Here is a 22330-nt window from a genome sequence, read left to right on the forward strand (position 1 = left end):
GTGATGAAATCACTTCCAGTTCTCATACCTCTTATCCATTGAAAATTAGGTCAAAGGAAGTTCAAATTTGGTTGTACTGAGATATCTTCCATTTGGATAAGATGGGACTCTGATTCCAGTTGTGTCCATGAATCAAGCATAGATTTTCCTGCTCTCTACAAATGGATCCTTGGAAACCCTAGTTTCCCACCTTTGAATTTGCAAGTTTTAGTTAAATAATTCACAATTACTCTCTCAATCAATTAGGATTTAGATAAACATCTTCTTCTAGTTTAGTTCTAGTTGCTCTCAGAAGACACATCGAGATTAGTCCCTGTGGATTCGACCTCGGTCTCACCGAGATTATGACTACATCGCGACCCTACACTTGGGGTTGTGAACACTGCTATCTCGAGTGAAGTTCGGGTCAAATTCCATTAATGCAAACTTTTGTAATTCGTGAGAGTTAGGCCAGCCAATTGGCAAATTTGGCCAACCGAATTTCACCTCAGGCCAGCTAAATTATGGATAAATCTTATCCCGCTCAATCTAATAGTCGATGGAACAAATTCAATGGAATCCCGTGAGTCGAATATATTCTTAGGCTAGCCAAATTTCCATATCCCTTGGATATATAAGGACCTTCTCTCATTCTAAACTACAACGAAAAATCACTCTTAACCCTCTACAAGTGAGAGAGAAGCTCAGGTCCTTGGCAAGATAATTGTGCGGTATTTATAAATTCTTTTTAAGCTTATTTAATTCCCTTTCTAAAGGTTAAAAGAATTAAATCAGCAACATTTGAGTTTTTTATTTCTAAAATACTTTAGTACCTTATACTCTTTCTGGTTGAGCGAATACTGTCTTATCTACATTCAAGAAAGAAGATCTTTGTTATAAGCTTCTACTACATCTTCGAATTTACATTTGAAGATAAGTACTCTATTATTTTGTTTCATTTAGATTTTTTCTGAGATAGCCTGTGAAAATCTCTATAGGTTGATTTGTGATAGCCTGTGAAAATCACAAAGTGGGTTTTTATTTGTGATAGCCTATGAAAATCATAAAAGGGGTTTTATTGTGGCGAGCCCATGAAAATCACAAGGAACTATATAAGGTTATTAAGGTGAACCTGTGAAAACCTTGTTATAGTGAAACCCAAAATTATGAGGGTAGTAATTTTGGGAGTGGAGTATGTGTGGTTTTTAAAGCACCGAACCACTATAACCCCTTGTGCCTTAAGGTGAATGCTTATTTCCTTTTTGTGGTAAATGTTATTTATTTCATTCTTGTGGTAAATGTTATATTTATTTTTATCTTCTCTTACTACTTTGAAAGATTGATTTTAAAGACATTCGTGAAATAATATTTTAGGTGAAGGTTGTCCTATGAATTATTTAGAATCAAGATTTCAATACTCGGGCGATTGAGATTTTATATTCTTTATTTATTCCACTTTTATTTTGATTATTTAGCATTATCCTATTCACCCCCACTCTAGGACATCGATAGCTCACCTTTTTAGGGTCTAATCACATAAACTATAAAAGATATGTAAATAAGCATCTTGTCTATAAAATGATAGTGAACATGTGTGTGTGGGATGTGCTACCTATCAACTTTAGCATTCATCTTATCATGCATACATAATTAAACATTCAACACATTAACATAATTAAATAATATACGTAAATGACAATCCCAAACACAAGCATATATAGTGATTCGGCTACTTGCCTACTCTACTCCCGGAGGACGCATTCAACCCATGAGTGTACCGGATTTCACTATCGGAGGTTTTAACTCAAGTTAACCTCTAACTTTTACAACCCTACACAAGGACTCTGACATTTATGCCCTACATAAGAGCAAGGGTCCTACTCCCGAACCCAACAATTTAGGCCCTATATAAGAGCCAAAGTCCTACAGAAGAACCTAGTAGTTTAGGCCCTACACAAAAGCCAAGGTCCTACACAAGAACCCGGTGGTTTAAGCCCTACACAAGAGCCAAGGTCCTACACAAGAATATGGTGGTTTAGGCCCTATATAAGAGCCAAGGTCCTAATTCCAAACCTAGTGGTTTATGCCCTATATAAGAGTAAGGGCCCTAATCTCGAACCTAAGATTTATGCTTTACACAAGAGTAAGAGTCCTAATCCCGAACCCGACACGTTTACTCCCGCTTGAGGCCTACCAAAGGACTTGGGTTGATTTCTCCTTAGGCTAACTAACAACCTTGGTCCTACACTAGAACCACAGGATTTAGGCCCTACGAAAGAGTCAGGGTCCTACGAAAGAACTTAGGTGAGTTTGAATACAAACTCCTTGTCGGATTGAGTCCCTTTTGATACTCCTCTTAGGTTGTTTGATTTTCGCTCTCCCATGCTTCAATCAACTCATCAATGCTCCCTCCATCATGTTGTCGTAGTTTTGCTAAAGCTTTAGCTCCAAGATCAATCTCCTTGCATTTGATGCTTCTTCAAGATGACCAATGTAAGGCCCGTATCCTATCCCATACCATTTCGTAGGCTTCCGAGATCCTCCCGGTCGAATTCTGGTAACCCGCGATTTGTTATCGGCATTTGCGCGCAACCCTGAGTCATATCCCATTTTCCAAAATCGGTTCAACTCGAGACTTGTACCCTAGCGACCGTGCAGTCACTGCGGTTCCGATACCGCGTGTCGCGTGCCGTGGTAATACCCAAGCTAGGAGATGTGGTCTCGCATTCAGTTCGAGAAAACGCCATGCATTTATAATCCCAAGAGAATCTGTACAACATGTCCCATCAATCAAGTGCACATCAATCACCTAATGTCAAGTACAACCATCCCATCCCCAAGTACAACCACCCCTCCCCTAAAGTCAACTCTCTCTCTCTTACAACCTGTACATGTCAAGTACACCCATCACCCATCACTCACTCACCCATCCTCTCTCTCTCTCTCTCATTTCTTCATTTTCAAGAAAACCCTATGAAAATCCAATGTCCAAGGGAGAGGAGAAAGCTAGGTGTAGACCACCTCCCTACCACCCAATCCCACCATTGAAAGATCATCTTCACCGTTGAAATGCATCCCCCGGAGCTCTATGATGCATTGATGTAAGAAGAAGTCCATGATCAAAGGTGGGTGATATTTATTTATTTATTTAATTTAAGGGCCCGCATTTGGTGGGACCCATCTTGATGTATGCAATGTATAGGAAGGGCTCATAGTGGCAGGGTCCCTCCCCTCATGTTCTCTCTCTCTCTCTCTCTCTCTCTCTCTCTCTCTCTCTCTTCTTTTCTTGTATGATGGCCCACCATGATGTATGCTTTGATCCACACATCGCACCGTCCAAATGGTTGGACGGTGGGACTTCACTATAATGTATGTGTTGTACATCCACACCATCCAAGCTCTAGACATGGGACCCACATGACGCATGTGTTGTCTACACACAGTCCATACCATCTGTGGGACCCACCTGTTATCAGGTTGGCTAGGGTCTGATGATCCAGACCATCCGTCCGTTTGAGGACGTGAGACCCTAGTAGCATAGCTATCGTTTAACGTCAGCAAGCTCTCAGGGTCCCACTTGAGATATGTGCTCTATCTAAGCCGTCCATCTGTTTTGATATGTGGACATCCCACACTTGTGGCATGTGTGGGGTGAGACCCACCTTGATGTCTTTATTTTATATCCACACCATTAATCCAGCACGTCCGGAAGATCTGGACGCTGGACGCTGCACCCTGCACCCCCTACATATATATAATATATAGATAATAATAATAATATAATATCATATATATTATATATATAAATACATATAATATATTATGGTGGGTCCACGTGGGACCCACCAAGTGTATATGATCATATATATATATATGTATATATATATGCATATATATATTTCATGGTGGGGCCACACCACGTGGGAGCCCACCGTACTGTCTTTCAGCCCTAGTCGTCCATCTGGACAAGCTGTGGGGACCCAGATGTGATGGAGGGCTGTCATCCACTCTGTCCAGCACGCTGGCCGGGTGGACCCCACCCTGATGGATGTGTTCCATCCAAACCGTCCATCTATTTGACGAGCTCATCCTAATCGTGGGCCACATATGTGGACCCCACCTTGATGTATGTGATTCATCCAAACCGTCCATCCACTTGGTAGGTACAGCACCACCATGATGCAGTGTTGTATCTGCACCGTCCGTGCAGTGGCCCACCATGATGTAGTGCTTCATCTGCACCGTTTATCTATGGACCCCACTAGATGTATAGGTTGTATCTATGCACCATCCATCCCATTTGGGTGAGCTCGTCTCAAGGCTTGAGACTAAAAATAAGACAATTCTAGTTATCAAGTGGACCACACTGCAGAAAACAGTGGATAGATGAACGACTACCATTGAAATTCTTTTGGTACCACAGAGGTTCTGGATCAATAGGATACTTGTTTTTCCTCTTGATTCAGGTCTTTATGATTGTATGAACAGATTGAATGGAAAATAAACGCTATGGTGGGCCCTCTAAATTTTAACATTGGAAATCATTATCACCACTGTTGTTTGTGGTATGGTTCAGATGATCTTTTGATATGATTCATTTATTTGGATAATGCTCTAAAATGATCTTTATAGATGGATGAATGGTGTAGATGGTGCAGTCTAATTGGTGCAGCCCATTGTAATGTATTTGAGGCCCATGGGTTGAGGCCCATTGTGATATATTTGGGGCCCATGGGTTGAGGCCTATTGTGATGTATTTAGGGCCCATGGGTTGAGGCCCATTGTTATGTATTTGGAGCCCATTTGGTAAGGCTCATTGTGATGTATTTTCGGCCCATTTGATTTGGCCCATTTGATTTAGCCCATGTGATGTATTTAAGGCCCATGTGTAGGGCCCACCTATTATGTATTTGAAGCCCATGAATTGTGGCCCGATGTGATGTATCTATGGTGATGGGAGTGGGTTGAATCTCCTACAACTAATGAGTAGTTGTTTTTCCTAAGGGATTCAACTAGATGGGCTCCTAGAAGACTTGGACAATGATATACCAAGATTGCTTAAGTCTAATCTCTCGGAAATGGAGGAGTTCAAGCACATCTCCAATGGTGAAGTTGGAATCCTCATTAGAGTTGAAATCTCAAGGGAGATTGCTTGAAGCTCAATGGAATAGAGACATGAGATGAGGGATATGCATATGGAATTACCCCACCTCTGGTTGCTCCAAAAACCCATTAAAATGACGAAGAGCTGATTCCCATTTATAAAAAGTTCTATCTCCAATGGTAAAAAAAAAAATGGGTAGAAAATTGCTCTGTTGATGCCATCGAATGAGTCTTTGATGCCATCGAGGATTCCTTCGACGCCATTGAAGGGCTCCAAGATGCCTTCGAAATTTCCAAACAAAAACGATGTTTGCTTGTTGGATAATTCTAGACCCATTTTGATTGCATTGACCCAACCTTCGATTACATCGAACATCATGTTTAGATGTCATTGAAGTGACTTCGATGTCATCGAGAGAATCAAGGAAAAAAAATCCTAAAACCTTGTTGGACAATCTGGATCTCAAATCGAATCCATCGAGGGGACTTCAATGCCATCAAGAATTCCATCCAAAATCTAGCTTGGTTATTAGACATCCCCCACTCTCAATCAATGCCATCGGCCAGGTCTTCGATGCCATCAAGAATTCCATCCAAAATCTAGCATGGTTGCTAGACATCCCCCACTCTCAATCGATGTCATTGGCCAGGTCTTCGATGCCATCGAAGACCATTCGATGACAGCTTGATGCCATCGAACATGGCCTAGAATTTGCTGTTTTAGGTTATCTTTTACATAGCAGATTCACACCTCTTCTAGCCTTCTTTATCATATTTCTTTTTGGTCTCCTAAGGCTAAGGGATGATCAAATTTCTATTCATATTAGGTCAATATCATCTAGAGGTTATAGGGTTGTTTTGGGGTTAAGGGTTAGGGTCAACAAGGCATCCTTTTACTTGTTGTAGCTCCATAATACTCCAGCTTCGCATGTCTTCGGTCTTCACTTTCTAAAGACTTTACTGACTATGGACACAACGACTCACGTGATTGACAAATCAAGATGCAAAAATAAGTGCACTAACAATCTCCCTCTTTGTCAATTACATGACAAAAACCTAACCTAAGACTATGTCATGGTCCATACCAATGACATACCAAAACAACTAACAAAATTATATGTCAAATAAAAAAATTTACAACTAGAAAACACTAAGACATGTAATGCAGCAATGCTCCTATTAAATTGCTTCCTAGATTAAACCTGCAACACAACAAACAAACCCTCCACAAGAGAATGCATTGTTTTGATGGGATTTGTTCTTTCTCCCCCTTTTTGTTAGTATTTGACAAAGGGTTAGTTCAAAGAAAAATATACCAATAAAAATCACATATGAACCAACTCTATAAGTCAAAGATATACTAATTCAGAGATTTATACTAACAAGGGTTAGGGATGCATATTAACATAAAAAACATGGAGCATGCAAATTAAGGTCATTCAAAGGATATATCAATGAAAACAGGAATGACCAAAGATACTTTAAACTCTAAACATGTGATATTACAATATAACAAATTTAAAGTTTAAATTATCAAAATAAATGATGTTAAATCCATAGATTTTACAATAAAGCACCAAATGAGGCTAGAATCCTCTTATTTAACTATTAGTTAAAGTATGAGGATGAAATCCTCAAATATAACAATAGAGCTCATATTAGGAGGCTTGATCCTCTAATTTACCATTTCAACTCAAATAAACCATTAAGGTCACCTCCTTTTGGAGTTATTATCTCTCAAATTCTTGAGAGGGATGGTGTGATGTGAGCTCACAAAACGTACATGTGGCTCTTATCATCCTCACTAGAAGAGTCACTTTGAATAGATTCAGACTCATCATTATCATCCAATGTTGCTACAATTGCCTTGCCTTTGGATTTTGATTTACAAGGAAATTAGGGACAATATGTCAATAACCTCCACAGTTGTAACATTGGACCTTTTTAGATGGTTTAGTGGATTTTCCTTTATGCTTGTCTGCCTTCTTGTCCTTGTTGTCACAACTCTTTCCTCTAGTAAATTTGAGGAATTTTTTAAGTGTATTAGCTAATTTCTCTTCATCCACATCATCGCTATCACTTTCTGATTTAATTTCTTTATATTTTTATGAATACCTATACGATGATTTGAGGACAACAAATTTCTTACCTTTAGAGGAGGGTTTAAAGTGTAGCTCAAATGTTTGTAGGGAACCTATAAGTTCTTCTACTTTCATCTCATCTATATTCATATACTCTTTTATTGAGGTTATCTTGGGAGTAAACCTATCCGGCAAGGATCCAAGAATTTTCCTACAAATATGTCCTTCTGGAATCCTCTCTCCTAAACCCCACATAAAATTGCAAATGTCATTCAATTTAGAGTAGAATTTCATGAACTTTTCAGTCTCCTTCTGTAACACCCCATACTTTTCAGTACTCGGGTGTTACCACTTAAATCAAATTTAACACAAGCACGTGTTGAACACATAATCCATAATCCATACATTAGATCAACCTGCCCTTGAACGACCCTTGACTTCTCGGTGTGAGATTATACCATTAATGATCATTCAACTCGCAATCGAGGTGCGTGATTTCACACCTAAAATATCTCAAATCGAGTTTGGCCCTAAATCAACACAAACAATCTTCATCATAACCATACAATAAGGCCAACCATGCAATCAACATCAAGGTCAGCTCGTCTACTTAATTATTCACCAATCTAACCCTTTAGTATAATCTTCATCCATTAATTTTTAAAATGAACCACTACATCATTAGAGAAACATTGGATCAATCACCGCACATCAGATCCACGACTTTGACAGGACGAATAGTCACTTAATTGAATAAGTAAGCCATTAGGTTATCGTCAATTCTAAAGCTTAGGTCACAAGATCCACCATTTATCAGGGCTTACAACACTTGGGACACACTACTAGATTATCGAGACATTAGATCTATCCTAGGACTTTACTTAAAACACGCCCTAGAACCATTTATTGGCAATGATTAAACTTGGAAACATCCAACCGTTGAATGAAATCCCCACCTATATATTAAGTAATCCATTTGTTATTATTCGAGATGGACCACCACATTGTTAGAAAAAACTATTTTAGGCCAGGCCATCCACCTTGAATCCTAAGACTCAGATCAATAGATCCATCGATCCTCTAGCTTTTAAAACTCCCATAGTGATACATCACTTAATCATTATGATTAGGCCACTTGATCACTAAACTTATTGATGATTTTCACCTAAGTTAGGCTGAGAATCCTAGGAATCATCAATGATCATTTTGGAATTGATCTGATCCGTCCATTAGGCTCATAACATATCATTAGATGATATCCGCTAAGTGACCACCTAATTTAGAAATTTCTGGAACCATTGATGGTCAAAATTGATAGAATCTAGCCATTAGATTGACATAACTCAACATTTAAGGTCTCACCATCTGATCATCACACCTAGGCTATCAGACCACCACTTCAACCATTGAATCTTATCTAAGTAGACCCTAAGACCCTTATAACCGTGGATGATCAGATTAAATGCAATCTGGCCATCCAATCGATGAAAACTTACAGTTTAAGGATGAAAATCCAAGTTTATGGCCCATCTGGCCGCTGGATCGGCTGGAAGTTTGTATGATGACCTGTTAGGAGTAGTAGAGTCTTATGAACAGAGTGGATTTCTTAGGGCATTATTGTGGGCCCTGCAGTTGCAGTGTGTGTGCACAGAGCGTGTGCACTCTCGTAATGTACCAGGGTGCTCGACTCACTGACGAGTTCGAGGCTGGTTGTTCAGGGTTGTTGATGGACCTAGAGCAGATGGAAAGAGAGAAGAAGCGGACAGTTGTTGATCGCTGCCACATCGCACCAAGCTGCTGCCCGCTGCCATTGTACCACACCCAGACTCGGTCCGAGTTTAGGACGAGTTCAGGCCAAGTCTGTCGGGTTGGGTTTGTTTTGTTGGGTTTTGGGTTGTGTCTAGGTCGAGTCTAGATGCATCTGGACTTTTAATAAGCAAAGAAGAAGAAGAAGAAAGAAGGGAGTCAAAGAGAGAGAGTTGTTGGTCACCCTCTTGCAGCTCCACACCTGTCGAGTCGAGGTGAGGTTCTAACTCGCTGCCAGGTTATGAACGTGAAGTGGGTCGAGTCCAGGTCGGGTCTACCGAGTTGGGCCTGCTCCAGGTCTGCTGGACGTGTTCGTGAAAGGAAGAAGTAGAAGAGGAGTTCGTGGCCATTGGGCTAACTCGGCTGAAATCGAGTTTAACTCGGTCAAGTTGGGTTTGGGCCTGGTTAAGACATTGCTGGATTTCCACCATATGAAAAATAATAGAAGGAGAAGAGAGAGAGAGAGAGAGAGAGAGAGAGAGAGAGAGAGACAGAAGGAGAATAAGAGAAAGGAGAGAGACAGAGAGTAAGGTGGGTGGTTGGGTTGAGCCGAGTCAACTCGGATGTCGGACTGAGCTGATTCAACTCAAATCGACTAGGTGTGTCGTTCTCTCAACCTTGCATTTAAATTTTAGTTGGTAGTTTGGTTGGTTAGTAGATTTCCTAATTTCAGTTAAGATCTAGCCTAATATCATATTTTTATTTTACTTTGTTCAAATTGGGAGTGAGTCGAGTCAAGTTTACCTCGGGAAGATTCTAAGGGCAAACACACCTCCTAGCGACATTGTAGGTGATTCAACACTTAAGGTGATGACTTCTTCCCCCTAAGCTTTACATTTCCAATTTAGTTTAAGGAATAGTTTTCATTAGAATCTCAAATGTTATATTATAACATATGGTCACTTACATTAGTTATCAACTCTTAAGGCATGGCTTACATTTGGATTACAATTGGTAGTTTGTGAACTATAATCACATGCGATAATTACTTACAAGATAGTTTCCTTTAAAGTTCCAATTGATAGATTATATATTTGAATCGTACCAATTGCGATAGTTATGAATTTAATGTTGAGCATATATCTGACATGTCATAACCATACATTTTCATATGTCAATGAATTGTTGTAAGTCACTTGGAACTCATTTCACTACACCTACTAGTGGAAAATTTTCACTTATGTATGTGAGCCGATGCTTAAGATGCAACGAGACAGAATGTGTTAGAGACGGACCCTCAGCTTGGAGGTTATTCAGAATGTGAAATACCAATGTGGGACTACCATCCATAGGTTGTCTTGCCTACATGGCCTTAGGAATGATTTCTTTGCCGTTTGATTTAACATTGCCCTACATAACCTCTTTATCATTTCGATTTGGTATTTACTTCATGTTTTGAATAAGAAATAAATGCATTTCATTTGGGAAATTTCATTCACTTAATAATTAATAAAAGAAGACAAAGAAGATAATCACATTATTTATTCATTCCAAGTTCTTTTACATCCTTTTCTCCTTTAATTCCAAAACAGACTTGTAATAGAAAACAAACAAAGGACATCATGTGCTAAGATAATAAGTGCTGGAAGCGTTGTATATTGTAGACTGTTGTGCACTGAACACCGCTATGCACTTGCCAGTGTCATGCTTTTTGAGCTACTATGCGTTGGCTAACAGTATTGTGCGCTCGCTTTATTGTGCCCTCACACTTGTTGTGCGCTGGCTAGTATTGTGCGCTTGGCACTATTGTGCGCTCGCTGTGTTGTGCGCCCGCTAATGTTGTGCGCTCACACTTGTTGCATGCCAATAGCATTTTGTGGCAAGTGCAGACTTTACCTCTCTCTCTCTCAGATCTTCTTCTCCTGGATTGGTTGCTAATGACCTCCTACTGAGGGGTCAAGGGGTATTTATACCCCTTTCACATGTGTGAACATGCCACGTCGACATTGCACAGTATCCCTTGTGTGCCAATTCCTCTCTATGTGGACTCCTTTGTGCGGCCTCCTTTGTGTGGACTCCTTTGTGCGAACTCCTTTGTACTCTCTCCCATGTGGAATCCTTTGTGCGGACATTCGGCCCACAATGCTCCACTGCGCAAAATGATCATTTGTGCACAATGCCTCTCTACGCATAATGATCATTAGTGCACGATGCCTCTATGCGCACAATGATCATCCGTGCACAATGTCTCTATGCGCACAATGACTTCTTAGTGTCTTTCTCTCTTTTTTATGCCTCAACAGATGCCCCCTTGATCCTGCATTTTTTGTTTTTATATCTACAAAATAAATAATGTAGGATCAATATATAAATATATATATATATATATTTCATTCTAACTTTTTTTTTTGCTTTCCTTTCCTCTGTTGTGCGCATCATCAAACCCTTTGGTGCACAGTCATTTTCTCTGTTGTACGCTCACTGAACAACGCACAACATGTCCCGCACAGCGTTTCTCGCACAACGGTCCAGACCTCGCCTATAAATACAACACTTCTACTCTTTTCCCTCACTTCATTTCCTGCCTGCTGCACACTGTTTCCGCGTCAAGTTATTCTTCACACCGACACCATTCTGCACCAACAACGTTGTGTGCTGCACAACACCTATCCCGCACAACAGGACTTTGTGCACAATACCTTTCTACACTCAACTAGTTTTCAGTGCAAGGACAGGTAGCACACAATGACATTCCACACAATGAACTAATGCACAATGACATTACGCATAATGAACTAACGCACAATCATTTACGCACACTGTCTTACGCACAACATCTGTGCACACTGTCTTACGCACGCTGACTTATAATCAAACACAGACTTGGACTCCAAATTTATTCACCCCCTCCTTTTTAGTAATCTTTTATACTTCCTTTTGACTTAATGAACTTCTCTTCCTGATTTTAATTTGTTCACTGACTTATGTATAGGTATCCGATGGCTAGCTTAAAAAGACCTCTTGCCTTCCCAAGTACTGGCGGGCCTTCTGACTTGCAATCAATCGAGACCCACAGTAAAAAAAGACCCGATCTGCTGAAAATTATAATTCCTTCTTCAAAGAGCCAACTCCTGTCATTATTAACTTTGTTGATTGTATCCAATGCCTATCTGAGCACATCCGCATGGCTGTACTGATAAAGGAGATAGAGGGACCCCCTACTTCAGGACAAGAGTCTGATTAGAACGATTGGTTGAAATGCACAGCCAATTTTTACATAGATGACACTCATCCTTCTACTACTGAGGCTTCTCCCACTACAACAATTTCAAAGCAAACAAGAGAAAAGAGTAAAGATAAAGCTTTTCAAGAAAAGATTCGAGAACACAAAAGGAGGCGTTTTCAGAATGCCTGGGATTCAATCAGGTTAAATACTGAGGCGATTAAATTTTGCAACCCTTATAAAGATGAGACCATTGCTCTCCCTTTGCAACTCCAGTGCCACTGGTCAGTACTTTAAAGTGAACTGACCGATTACATGACATAGAACAGGCTCTTGTATGTGTCGAATTGGGTGATCAAAGAGCCACAAATTCATGAAGGTTATCTCACAAAGAAAGGTTTAACTCAAAAGATTGAGCAAATAAGATATATGCGTTTCCTCACACCATGTTACAATCCTCATTCCTTATACTTCACTCATTTTTTTGGGACACATGGTCTTTGGACTAATTATCCATATTACATCGCATGGGCCAAAGCAATCTTGAAGAAGTACGAAGACGTCCTTATTGTAGCAAAGATTTATCATGCTATAGAAGACACTTTAGAGTTCTTCCAAAAGGACACAATGATTTATAAAGGCTTTCTAAAGTACTGGTCTTCCACTACAAATTTTTTCCATCTTTCGTTCGGAGAAGTAAGCATCACCTTGTGGGATCTATACAGGATGGCTAGCCTGCCTATTTCAGGATCTTTCCTCGATGAATACATTCCTTCAAACAAGGAATTTTCCTATGTTGCTCCCAACAGAACACCTAAGAATACAGTATCAACAATCGCACTTTTCCATGAAACGTTCTACTTAGCTGACGTTGATAAGATATCCCCTCTTCAGTGGCTTGCACATTTTTCCCGATACTTAGTGTAAGTGCTTTAACATATTTTTTTTAAACTTTCAGACAATACTTACATATAGATATAAATTACTCATTCCCTCCCTTTTCAGGTTTCCTAGCAGCCATTGTGCCGAACTAGAAGCCAACTGCAAAAAGATAAGGGGCATAGCCGAATTTTCCACTCAGACTGAATTAGCCTCTTTCTTGGTTTATTGGTTGAGTTTAGTCATGTTTCCTAGCTCTAAAAGCTCAGAATCTATTTGTCCAACTTTATTTGTGGTGGCAGGCTCGATGCCAGAAGGTAGAAAATGATATTCCCTAGCCCCTCCTATCTTATGCTCGTTATAGAAAGCTTTCGGTCATGCTGCCGCGCACTGCTCAAGCCCGGCACTAGGAGTTACATCTTCTTTTACTCCATGGCATTATTTCTCTAGATGGCTTGGTATTTATTTACCCTAGACAATGACCTGGAGAAAGCTTATGTTTATCCCAATCATCTGCCCCTGTGGCATTTCTTGAAGTGCAAGATGATAAAGAAGGGATATGAATGGATAGTGGATAAAATTGACAACATGGAATCCATTGGCTTCTTCCCTTTTTATCTAGATTACCAAACTAAAGACAGTGATGTTGAGGATAACAATGACTTAAAACCTGTTGAGAGGACCTTCTTTCTTTGTATTCGTTCTTCCAGTCTTCCCATGCTAGAAGGAGTAGAGTTCTGGCGAGAACCATACTATTCGAGTCGATTTGCCAAACAATTTGGATATGATCAAGCCATGCCCCAGGCAAGTGAGGAGGTCACATGGACAATGAGGTGCTATGGAGTCAGCCCCTACAACTGGGCCTTAATATGGAAGCAGCTCCTAACAAGAAATTTTGGCTCTCGATTTCTTCTTCTGGGGTACAATCATCGAGTGATGGCTTCATATTCTGAATGTGGTGGTGGGCACATCATTACTACTTAGTGTGTAATTATTTTCAAGTTGATCAACCTATCTGGGTTCCTCCTCCACGCTTGAGGAATTATAGGCCGGAGCAAGGGATTGGATATTTTTATGAGAAGGATCCGGCTGCCATTCCGGGATAGCTTCGTCGTAAAATTTCTGTAAAAGAGCCAATTAGAGAAATAAAGCCTCCTAATACTCTGGAAGGATAGATTGCTTTTGGTTGTCTTTTAGATTTGATAAAACAGGAGAAAGACCGGCCACTCCTCACAATGAATTTGAAACTGCAAGTAGTATCCTGCCTTCTCCTACTCCTGAAGGAGGAGATCAGCCTACTCACACTACTCCAGTCATTCCTCCTACTACAGAGCCCACCACTTCTATAATTCCTCCTACTGTTGAACATACAAACATTGTAGTCATCCTTGTCATGGACCTTACAACAACCATAACAAATTATGCTGCAACCATAACTTCTCTTGCCGCGCATCGGATTGTTATTACTACAACTCCCATGACTCGTTTGCATTCTAAATCATTGTTTCCTAAAGTTTTGGCACAACAGGTCCCTTCTCCTACTCAAAGTGCACGTCTTCTCCCCTTGAAGACTACTTATAAGGGAAAACAAACCATATCAGAGGAAGACAACTCATCAGAATATTCAGCAAATACTACAAGCAATGATACATCTTCTCCCACGAGCTTAACAGACGAAGGAGATGTCTTGAATGCAGATACTGATGCTGAAGTGGATATTGGAGAAGAAGATGATGTTAGAGTCAAGCCTTCACTTCCAGATGCTCCAATCACTTATCCAGATGCCTCTCATCTAATTCCAGTGACCTCCCTTAATGAAGAGCAACTTGATTATCGTGAATACTCTCTTGGATCAAATATCTTTCATTCTTTTGATGCCTCATATTCTCCATGTATCATGGAAACTGCTAACATAGTTGCTCACGAAACATCAACATTAAAGGATACAGAGGCTCAATCATCCGAAGTCCAAGCAATGAGGGAAAATGTACTTCTTCTTCACAGCACTAAAGAAACCTTGCCAATAGTCCCCTCAACATCTGATGCCCCCATTTAGACTGATAAATCCCCTCCTGTGTGTCCTTCTCCTATCCAGCCAGTAGCTTAGAGTTTAGAATTCTTTTCTAATCTGATTGACATCTCAACTTTGACTACTCTTAACTCGAGTATTATAGGGGCTCAGGAGCTTTCTTTTAATGCTGTTGTGATTACAGAAGCCCCTAGTTCCGTAGCACCCACAACCCATTCTGTTCAAGCTACTTTTATTATTTCCACTGGACCGGGTACATATTTTCTTTTCTTATTTCATGTTGTTATATACATACATATCTTCTTTTGAACTTATAATTTCTTTTTCTTTTTCTTTTAGCTTTGGTCATCGCAGTTCCCAGTGGATCTGAAGGGTCAAACTCGGTAACCGCATTTTTTGATAAACTCTCATTGGAAAAGGTGTCTCCTCTTATTCTAGGACTTTTTAAGAACGCAATTTCTGTTATCATCAGCGCTTTTGAAGATCCAGCCCAGTGGCCTTTTTTGGATAGTGCCCTAGCAATCCTCACTCACTCAGCTCGTCTGGCGCATATTGATGTTCAGTCTCTTCGTGACTCTTTTTCAGAAAGAATTAGCATTTCTTAAGGAGAAACTATCTCGTTTAGATGACATTCTTACTAATTGTAATGTTGTTCACCAATCTCTTCACGAGAAGTTGAAAGTTTCTGATAGGAATGAGGCAATCATTGATGATCAAATTGCTCTTCTTGAGAAAGGGATTCTATTTATCAAGGGCAAAAAAGAAGCGGAAGATTTGACTATTCGTCAAATTAAAGAAGAGCTTGAAACAAATTCTCAAGTTATCGATATCAAGCAAGCTGAGCAGACGAAGAGTAGGGAAGCTACTTCCTTTTTGGAATCTGAACTAGTTGATGTTCCTAATCAAGCCAGGCTCATTCTTGAGGCTGAACACACTACTGCTACATCACAATCTCAGTTAAAAGAAGAATTATAGCGTTACGTAGGAATTTTAGACATAGATAAAGATCTGTAAGGATTGTATTTTCATATAAGTCCCTTTTGCATTGTAATATACAAACAAATTGTGGTGTTTTATTCATGATAAGATGCATTCTTAATAATACAATTATTGATTTTGAGAGACATGTTGATGCAACACTTTCATACTTATGCTTTGTTATTTTCAACTATTTATATTTGTGCATTGTATGACGACCCTTATGTGATGTTTTATTTTGATGGGCGAACTATTTCATTTCAAAGTTAGTTAAATTAGCTTTGCACGCAATTTAAGCTCTTGAGTAGTGGAGCAATCACAGTTTTTTAGACTCATAAGTAGTTGGAGTCGGGTCTCACGTAATAGTCTCAGTAACTCTCATGAGTTCACTGAACGTCTCACAACCTGGTGAGTTCACAAACTGTGATCCATCAAAGGGGCCTAGTGAAGCTATTGGGGCTGTGAACTCGGTTGGATTTATGCATGGGGTTGGCCATAGTAACTCTCTAGAGTTCACGGGGCGCACAAGGCGACCTTTGGGGTACCAAATTCAAGGCTGCTAGTCCATTAATGAGTAGGTTTAAGCCATTCCTCATGAGTTACTACTGAAATCAAGCCAAGAATCTGGGGGTTCTTATGTATGGTTGGCTTATCTATGGACAATGGCTAAAGAGTGCACACTGCAGCCCACGTTTTCTTCGTCTGCAAGGTCGGACCCATTCACGGGAGGGCACTTTCATCCATTCCCTGTGACGCTGTCGAAAAGCTATATAAACGGCATGGGTGTTATGCGTGATTGGCCTTTAAGGACTTTTTAGCCCTTTAGGGCTTTTAGTCACTAGCTCCATCCGCTGCCCGCATGGGTATGCGTACGATGACCTTCACAGGCTTTTTAGGGCCACTGGCTTCTCACCGCTGCCTGAATGGCGATGGAGATAGGCTTTATGCATAGTTGGCCATATAAGCTTGGCTAGGCTACCTTAAATGATAAGCTGCCATCGTTGTCGTAATAATAATAGGTGTCTTGATCAATATATCACCACTGCTGATAATGTTATCAATATATCACCATTGCTGATGATGTTGACGATATTCGCACTATGCTCAGTATATATATCGGCCTAGTGATGATACCAATTTTGACGAGTTTTAGCAAAGCTTTATTTGATGACGACAATGATGGTTACTTTCTATTTAATAAACTGCTAATATGCAATCTTTGACGATATATTTCAAATTCCTCCTTTATTCAATCATTTGATAAAGAATATATATGGACAGGACTTCACTTGTCTTTGCCCCCTTTTGATATAGAAGCATTATGATGATAATCTTCTAGATAAAATCAAAATCATCTTTAAGGATAATATTTCTTGATAAAGCGCACATTGACTGGTATATTGATACCCTGTCCATCTTGATCAACCACTCTGTATGCTCCGTTTGAATATACTTCTTTTATAATGTACGGCCCATCCCATTAGGCTCAAACTTGCCCCCTGATCCGCGGGTCACCACTATTGGTCTTTTTAACATCAGTACCATATCCCCTTTCCTGAAAGAGTGATATTTCACTCATTTATCAAAGGCAATCGATATTCTTACTTGATACAATTGTGATCGCTGCTGGGCTGCGAGACACTCCTCATCGAGTAGGTCCAGTTCTTTCAGCCTTATCCTTACATTTTCATCATCTGTAATTGACTGATGCACTTCTACTCTAAGCGACATGACTTTTGTTTCAATTGGAACGACCGCCTCTACACCATAAACTAGTGAATACGGTGTCACGCTTGTTGTCGTTCAGTGAGTGGTCCTATACGCCCATAGTGCTTCCTGTAACTTTTCGTCCCAGTCGTGCTTATTTTCCGTCACTGTCTTCTTCAGTATTTTCACAATCATTTTATTAAATGCCTCTGCTAATCCATTTGTCGGTGGATGTAAGGTGTTGAAAACGAATGGTGGATACCGAACTCTTGACACATCTTTTCCATGCCTCTGTTCTTAAAAGGGGTACCATTATCAGTAACAATCTTCTTCGAAATGCCATGAAGATATATTATCACATATTTAATGAAATTGACCACATATTTCTCTCTAACATTGCGCAATGCAATCGCTTTTGTCCACTTGGAGAAATAGTCCATTGCTGCCAGAATATACTGTTTTCCTTTGGATGAAGGTGGATTTATGGGCCCAATAACATTGAGTCCCCAGGCGGTGAAAGGCCAAGAAGTGACCATTTGATGGAGATCTTCAGGGAGACTATGCACGACATCTCCGTGGATCTGACATTCGTGGCACCTTTTCGCATAATCTATTGCGTCTTTGAACATTGCAGGCCAGTAATACCCCATTCGATGTATTCGATGAAATAAATTTCATCCAACCCGGTGTGCCCTACATTCTCCAGAATGAGCTTCTTGTAGCATTTAACCTGCTTCTTGTTCGTTGAGACAACATAGCAGCATCCCGTTGTAAGATTTTCTGTAGAGCATTTCACTACAAATGATGAATCTACTTGATTTCTATCTAAATTGCTGCCTTTGTACTAGATCTTCTGATAAGATATCATATTTGAGGTAATCTATGAATGGCTGCCTCCAATCATCCACTATCACCTCTAAACATGATCTAGGAAGTGCTTCGACGACCTCTTCGAAAACTTCGGGAGAGGGCAAGAATCTTCTTTCTTCTATAGTCACTTGAAGTGGACTTCGGTTCGAATAGGACAGGGCTGCTGCCAGACTAGCCAGAGCGTTTGCCCTTACATTTTCAGATCGAGGTACGTGCTTGATTTCAACATGGCGAAATTGCTCTAGTAACTTCTAGGCTTTTCAATAGTACGGCAGGAGTTCTTGCTTTCTTATTTCAAACTCAGTCGTTAGCTAATTTATAATCAGCTTGGAATCCCCAAAAATCTGTAACGTCTTTATTTTCATCTCATGGACGATTTCCATTCCAACGATGAGAGCTTGATATTCAACTTCATTGTTCATACAAGCAGTGCCCAATGTGAAAGAATATGGTAATAAATCACCCTGAGGTGTGATGAAAATGACTCTTGCCCTCGCTCATGACGCTCTTGAAGCACCATCGAAATACATCTGCCATTGGTTTTGTGGTTCAATCATCATTACTTGTTCATTGAGAAAATCATTGCAAATTATCTCACTTTCTGTTACAGGATGAGCTACCAAGAAATCTGTCACTGCTTGCCCTTTCACTACTTTTGCCGACTCATAGGTAATGGTGTATTACGAAAGTAACAACATCCATTTGGCCAATCTTCCTGATTACATCGGCCTTGTCATTAAAAACTTTATCGGATCCGCCCTTGAGATCAAAGTTATGTCATGAGAGAGACAACAATGTCTCAGTTTCTGTACTGCAAATATCAGTGCCAGACATTCTTTCTTGATCGGAGAGTAGTTACATTCCGTGCCTATCAGAGTTCGGCTCAAATAATAAAGAGCAGTTTCTTTCCCATCTTCATTTACCTGTGTTAACAGGTCTCCCAACGAGTTTTCAGCCACAGATATATATAGGATAAATAGTTTATCTTTTATAGGAGTTATTAATATCGGAGGCTGTCTCAACAATTCTTTGATTGAATCAAACGCGTTCTAACAGGCATTATCCCACATGAATTCTGTTCCTTTCTTCATCAAATGGGAAAATGGCTTACACCTACCCACCAGATTTGAAATAAAATGGCGAATATACGCCAGTTTCCCTTGCAAGTTCTTTAGTTCCTTCAAAGTTTTCGGAGGTGGCATATCTTGGATGGCCTTAACTTTCCTTGGGTCAATTTCGATACCCCTATGCCTGATGACGAAGCTGAGAAACTTTCCTGAGAGCACTCCAAAAGCACATTTAGCTGGGTTCATCTTCACCTACTTCTTTTTGAGTCGACGGAAGACCGATGCTAAATGCTCGCGATGTTCCTGATGATTACCTGACCTAACCACCAGGTCATCGACATAACATTCAACATGTTTGTGCATCATATCTTGAAAGATACTCAGCATCGCCCTTTGGTATGTAGCTCCAACATTCTTCAGACCGAACGACATAACCTTGTAACAGTAAATTCCTAATGAGGTCCTGAACGTTGTTGCTTCTTCATCTTCAGGAGCCATTCTAATTTGGTTGTAACCAGCGTAGCCATCCATAAAAGACATGATAGCGTATTGCGTCGTACTATCAATCAATAGTTCCGTTATTGGGAGGGGAAAGTTATCCTTTCGGCAAGCCTCATTCAGGTCCCTAAAATCTACGCACACCCTGATTTGTCCACTTTTCTTTTTTACAGTGACAATATTCGATATCCAATTGGGATATTTAACCTCTCTGATAAATATGACTTGATCAGCTTGTTCACTTCTTCCTCTATCAGAGGGACCAAATATGGATGAAATCGCCTTTGTGCTTGTTTAATCGGCCTTTTGTCCTTAAATATTTAATCGATGTACTGCTACTGAAGGTTCCAAACCCGGCATTTCCGCATATGTCCAGCTGAAGACATTTTTATTTTCTTTCAACAATTAAATATACTCTTCGTCTTCCTCTTCAAGAAGACCAGCACTTATGAATGTAATTCTTGGCTCTTCTTTTGTGCACAAATTTACCTCTCGTAAACTGTTGATTGTCGGCTGGCCCTCGTCTTCTATCTGCTTTGGAGCTGTCTCAGGATGCTTGACTATTTCAGGATTTGCCTCTGATAGCTAGTCGACTGTGACTATATTTACTAAAGACTCTACCCCCAGTCCTTGAAATCTTTCTCTCTTCTTCTGACGACTCCAATAGGGACCTGAATTCCTTTCCCATGATTTAAACCAATTGGTTCTTCATTATCAAAACCTATCTTTTTCATCATTATTCTTCTTGCCTAACTGAATTTCTTGAGATCACGAGACATTAGCTCTCTGTGATACACATTATTCTCAGCTCTCATTTCTGTCTTTTCTTCTAAAGAGGCGTAAAATTCAATCGGCTCCAGATATCTTGTATTGGCCTCCACATGAAACTTTCTTGGAATAGCTGGGAATGACTTATTTCTTTCAGTGTATGGCAATGGTACTGTATAGTTTGACTCCAGGATTTTCAACTATTCAAGAGATAATAATGTTAACGGCGGTTGTCCTAACTGTCTCATATGTCTCGGCACAAAATAAAACTTCTTCTTTGCTTCTGAGGTTTCAGATGATCTTGCCTTTTCGGATTCTCCTTTTATTACTTTCACACGAGCATTTTTCAGGATTTTGCCTTCATCATTCTTTTTCTCTTCCCCTCCGGCAAATCCGTCGTAGTAACTAGCATCTGCGAAGAAGGCTTTGGCTTCTGTGTATGGTCTCGTATCGGCCATTACCTTATACTGTATTTCATTCCTATAGTATTTGAAGCATTGATTAAGGGTAGATGGTATAATACCATACTGATTTATCCATGGTCTTCCCAAGAGAAGATTATATGTTGTGACCGCACTGATCACATGACAAACAACATCAGTAGTTAAGTCTCCTATTTCCAATGTCATCATAATTTTGCTGAGCGCACGCTACCCATCTTAATTAAAGCCCTGTATCATCATTCCACTAGGGCATAGATTAGAACAATGGTAACCTAATTTTTACAACATTGTTAACAGTAACAGGTTTACTGCAGATCCATTGTCGAGCATAATACTTTTTACTTCTTTGCCGCGAATATGGCCTACTATCATCAATGGCCTATTATGCCCTGTATCACAAGCTAAATCATCATCAGAGAAGAAAACTACTGGCATACAGTATTCCCACTCTTTACGTTCTTCATTTTTCATTTCCACCAACAATGTTTCTCTCACAATGTGGTCGGATAGCGCTTGAATTAGACTTTTTCCGAAATCTTCTGATAACTTTAACGCATTGTAAACACTTAACCGAGCTGGTATACCCTTCAAATGATTCACGACATCATAAGTGACTTTTGCTACTTCATTCCTCTCTTCTTTCTTGTCACTATTGCACTGGTCCTTGATGACCTCAGTCCTTGTCATTCCGACTTTCTGCCGTGGGGGACTTGTCATTCTTTTTCCTAACCGCAACGTAATTACTATAGCTTTCCTTGTCATCTTACAACATTCTTTCTCTGCTCTTTCACATGCACTGTCCTGAGCTGTCAATACGTTCACCGTTGCCTTTGCATCCCTTTCGTTTTCTTTTCCTATTACTATTTCACCCCTATTTATCATTCTTTTATTATGTATTTTAATGTGTAGTAATTTTTTGTCGAATGCTCTATCAGACGATGGTAGCGGTAAAAATCTCT

General features: G+C 40.0%; 1 protein-coding gene across 1 annotated transcript; it reads left to right on the forward strand.

The window, feature by feature from the left end:
- The first annotated feature begins 12621 nt into the window (after positions 1-12621).
- On the forward strand, positions 12622-13437 carry LOC131253976 (uncharacterized). The gene is made up of 2 exons (XM_058255051.1): positions 12622-13055; positions 13138-13437. Exons 1-2 carry the CDS (start codon positions 12760-12762, stop codon positions 13337-13339), a joined length of 498 nt encoding a protein of 165 aa, XP_058111034.1. The 5' UTR covers positions 12622-12759; the 3' UTR covers positions 13340-13437.
- The last annotated feature ends 8893 nt before the right edge of the window (positions 13438-22330 follow it).

The sequence above is a fragment of the Magnolia sinica genome, chromosome 8, assembly GCF_029962835.1.
Source record: "Magnolia sinica isolate HGM2019 chromosome 8, MsV1, whole genome shotgun sequence".
Taxonomy (NCBI): Eukaryota; Viridiplantae; Streptophyta; class Magnoliopsida; order Magnoliales; family Magnoliaceae; genus Magnolia; species Magnolia sinica.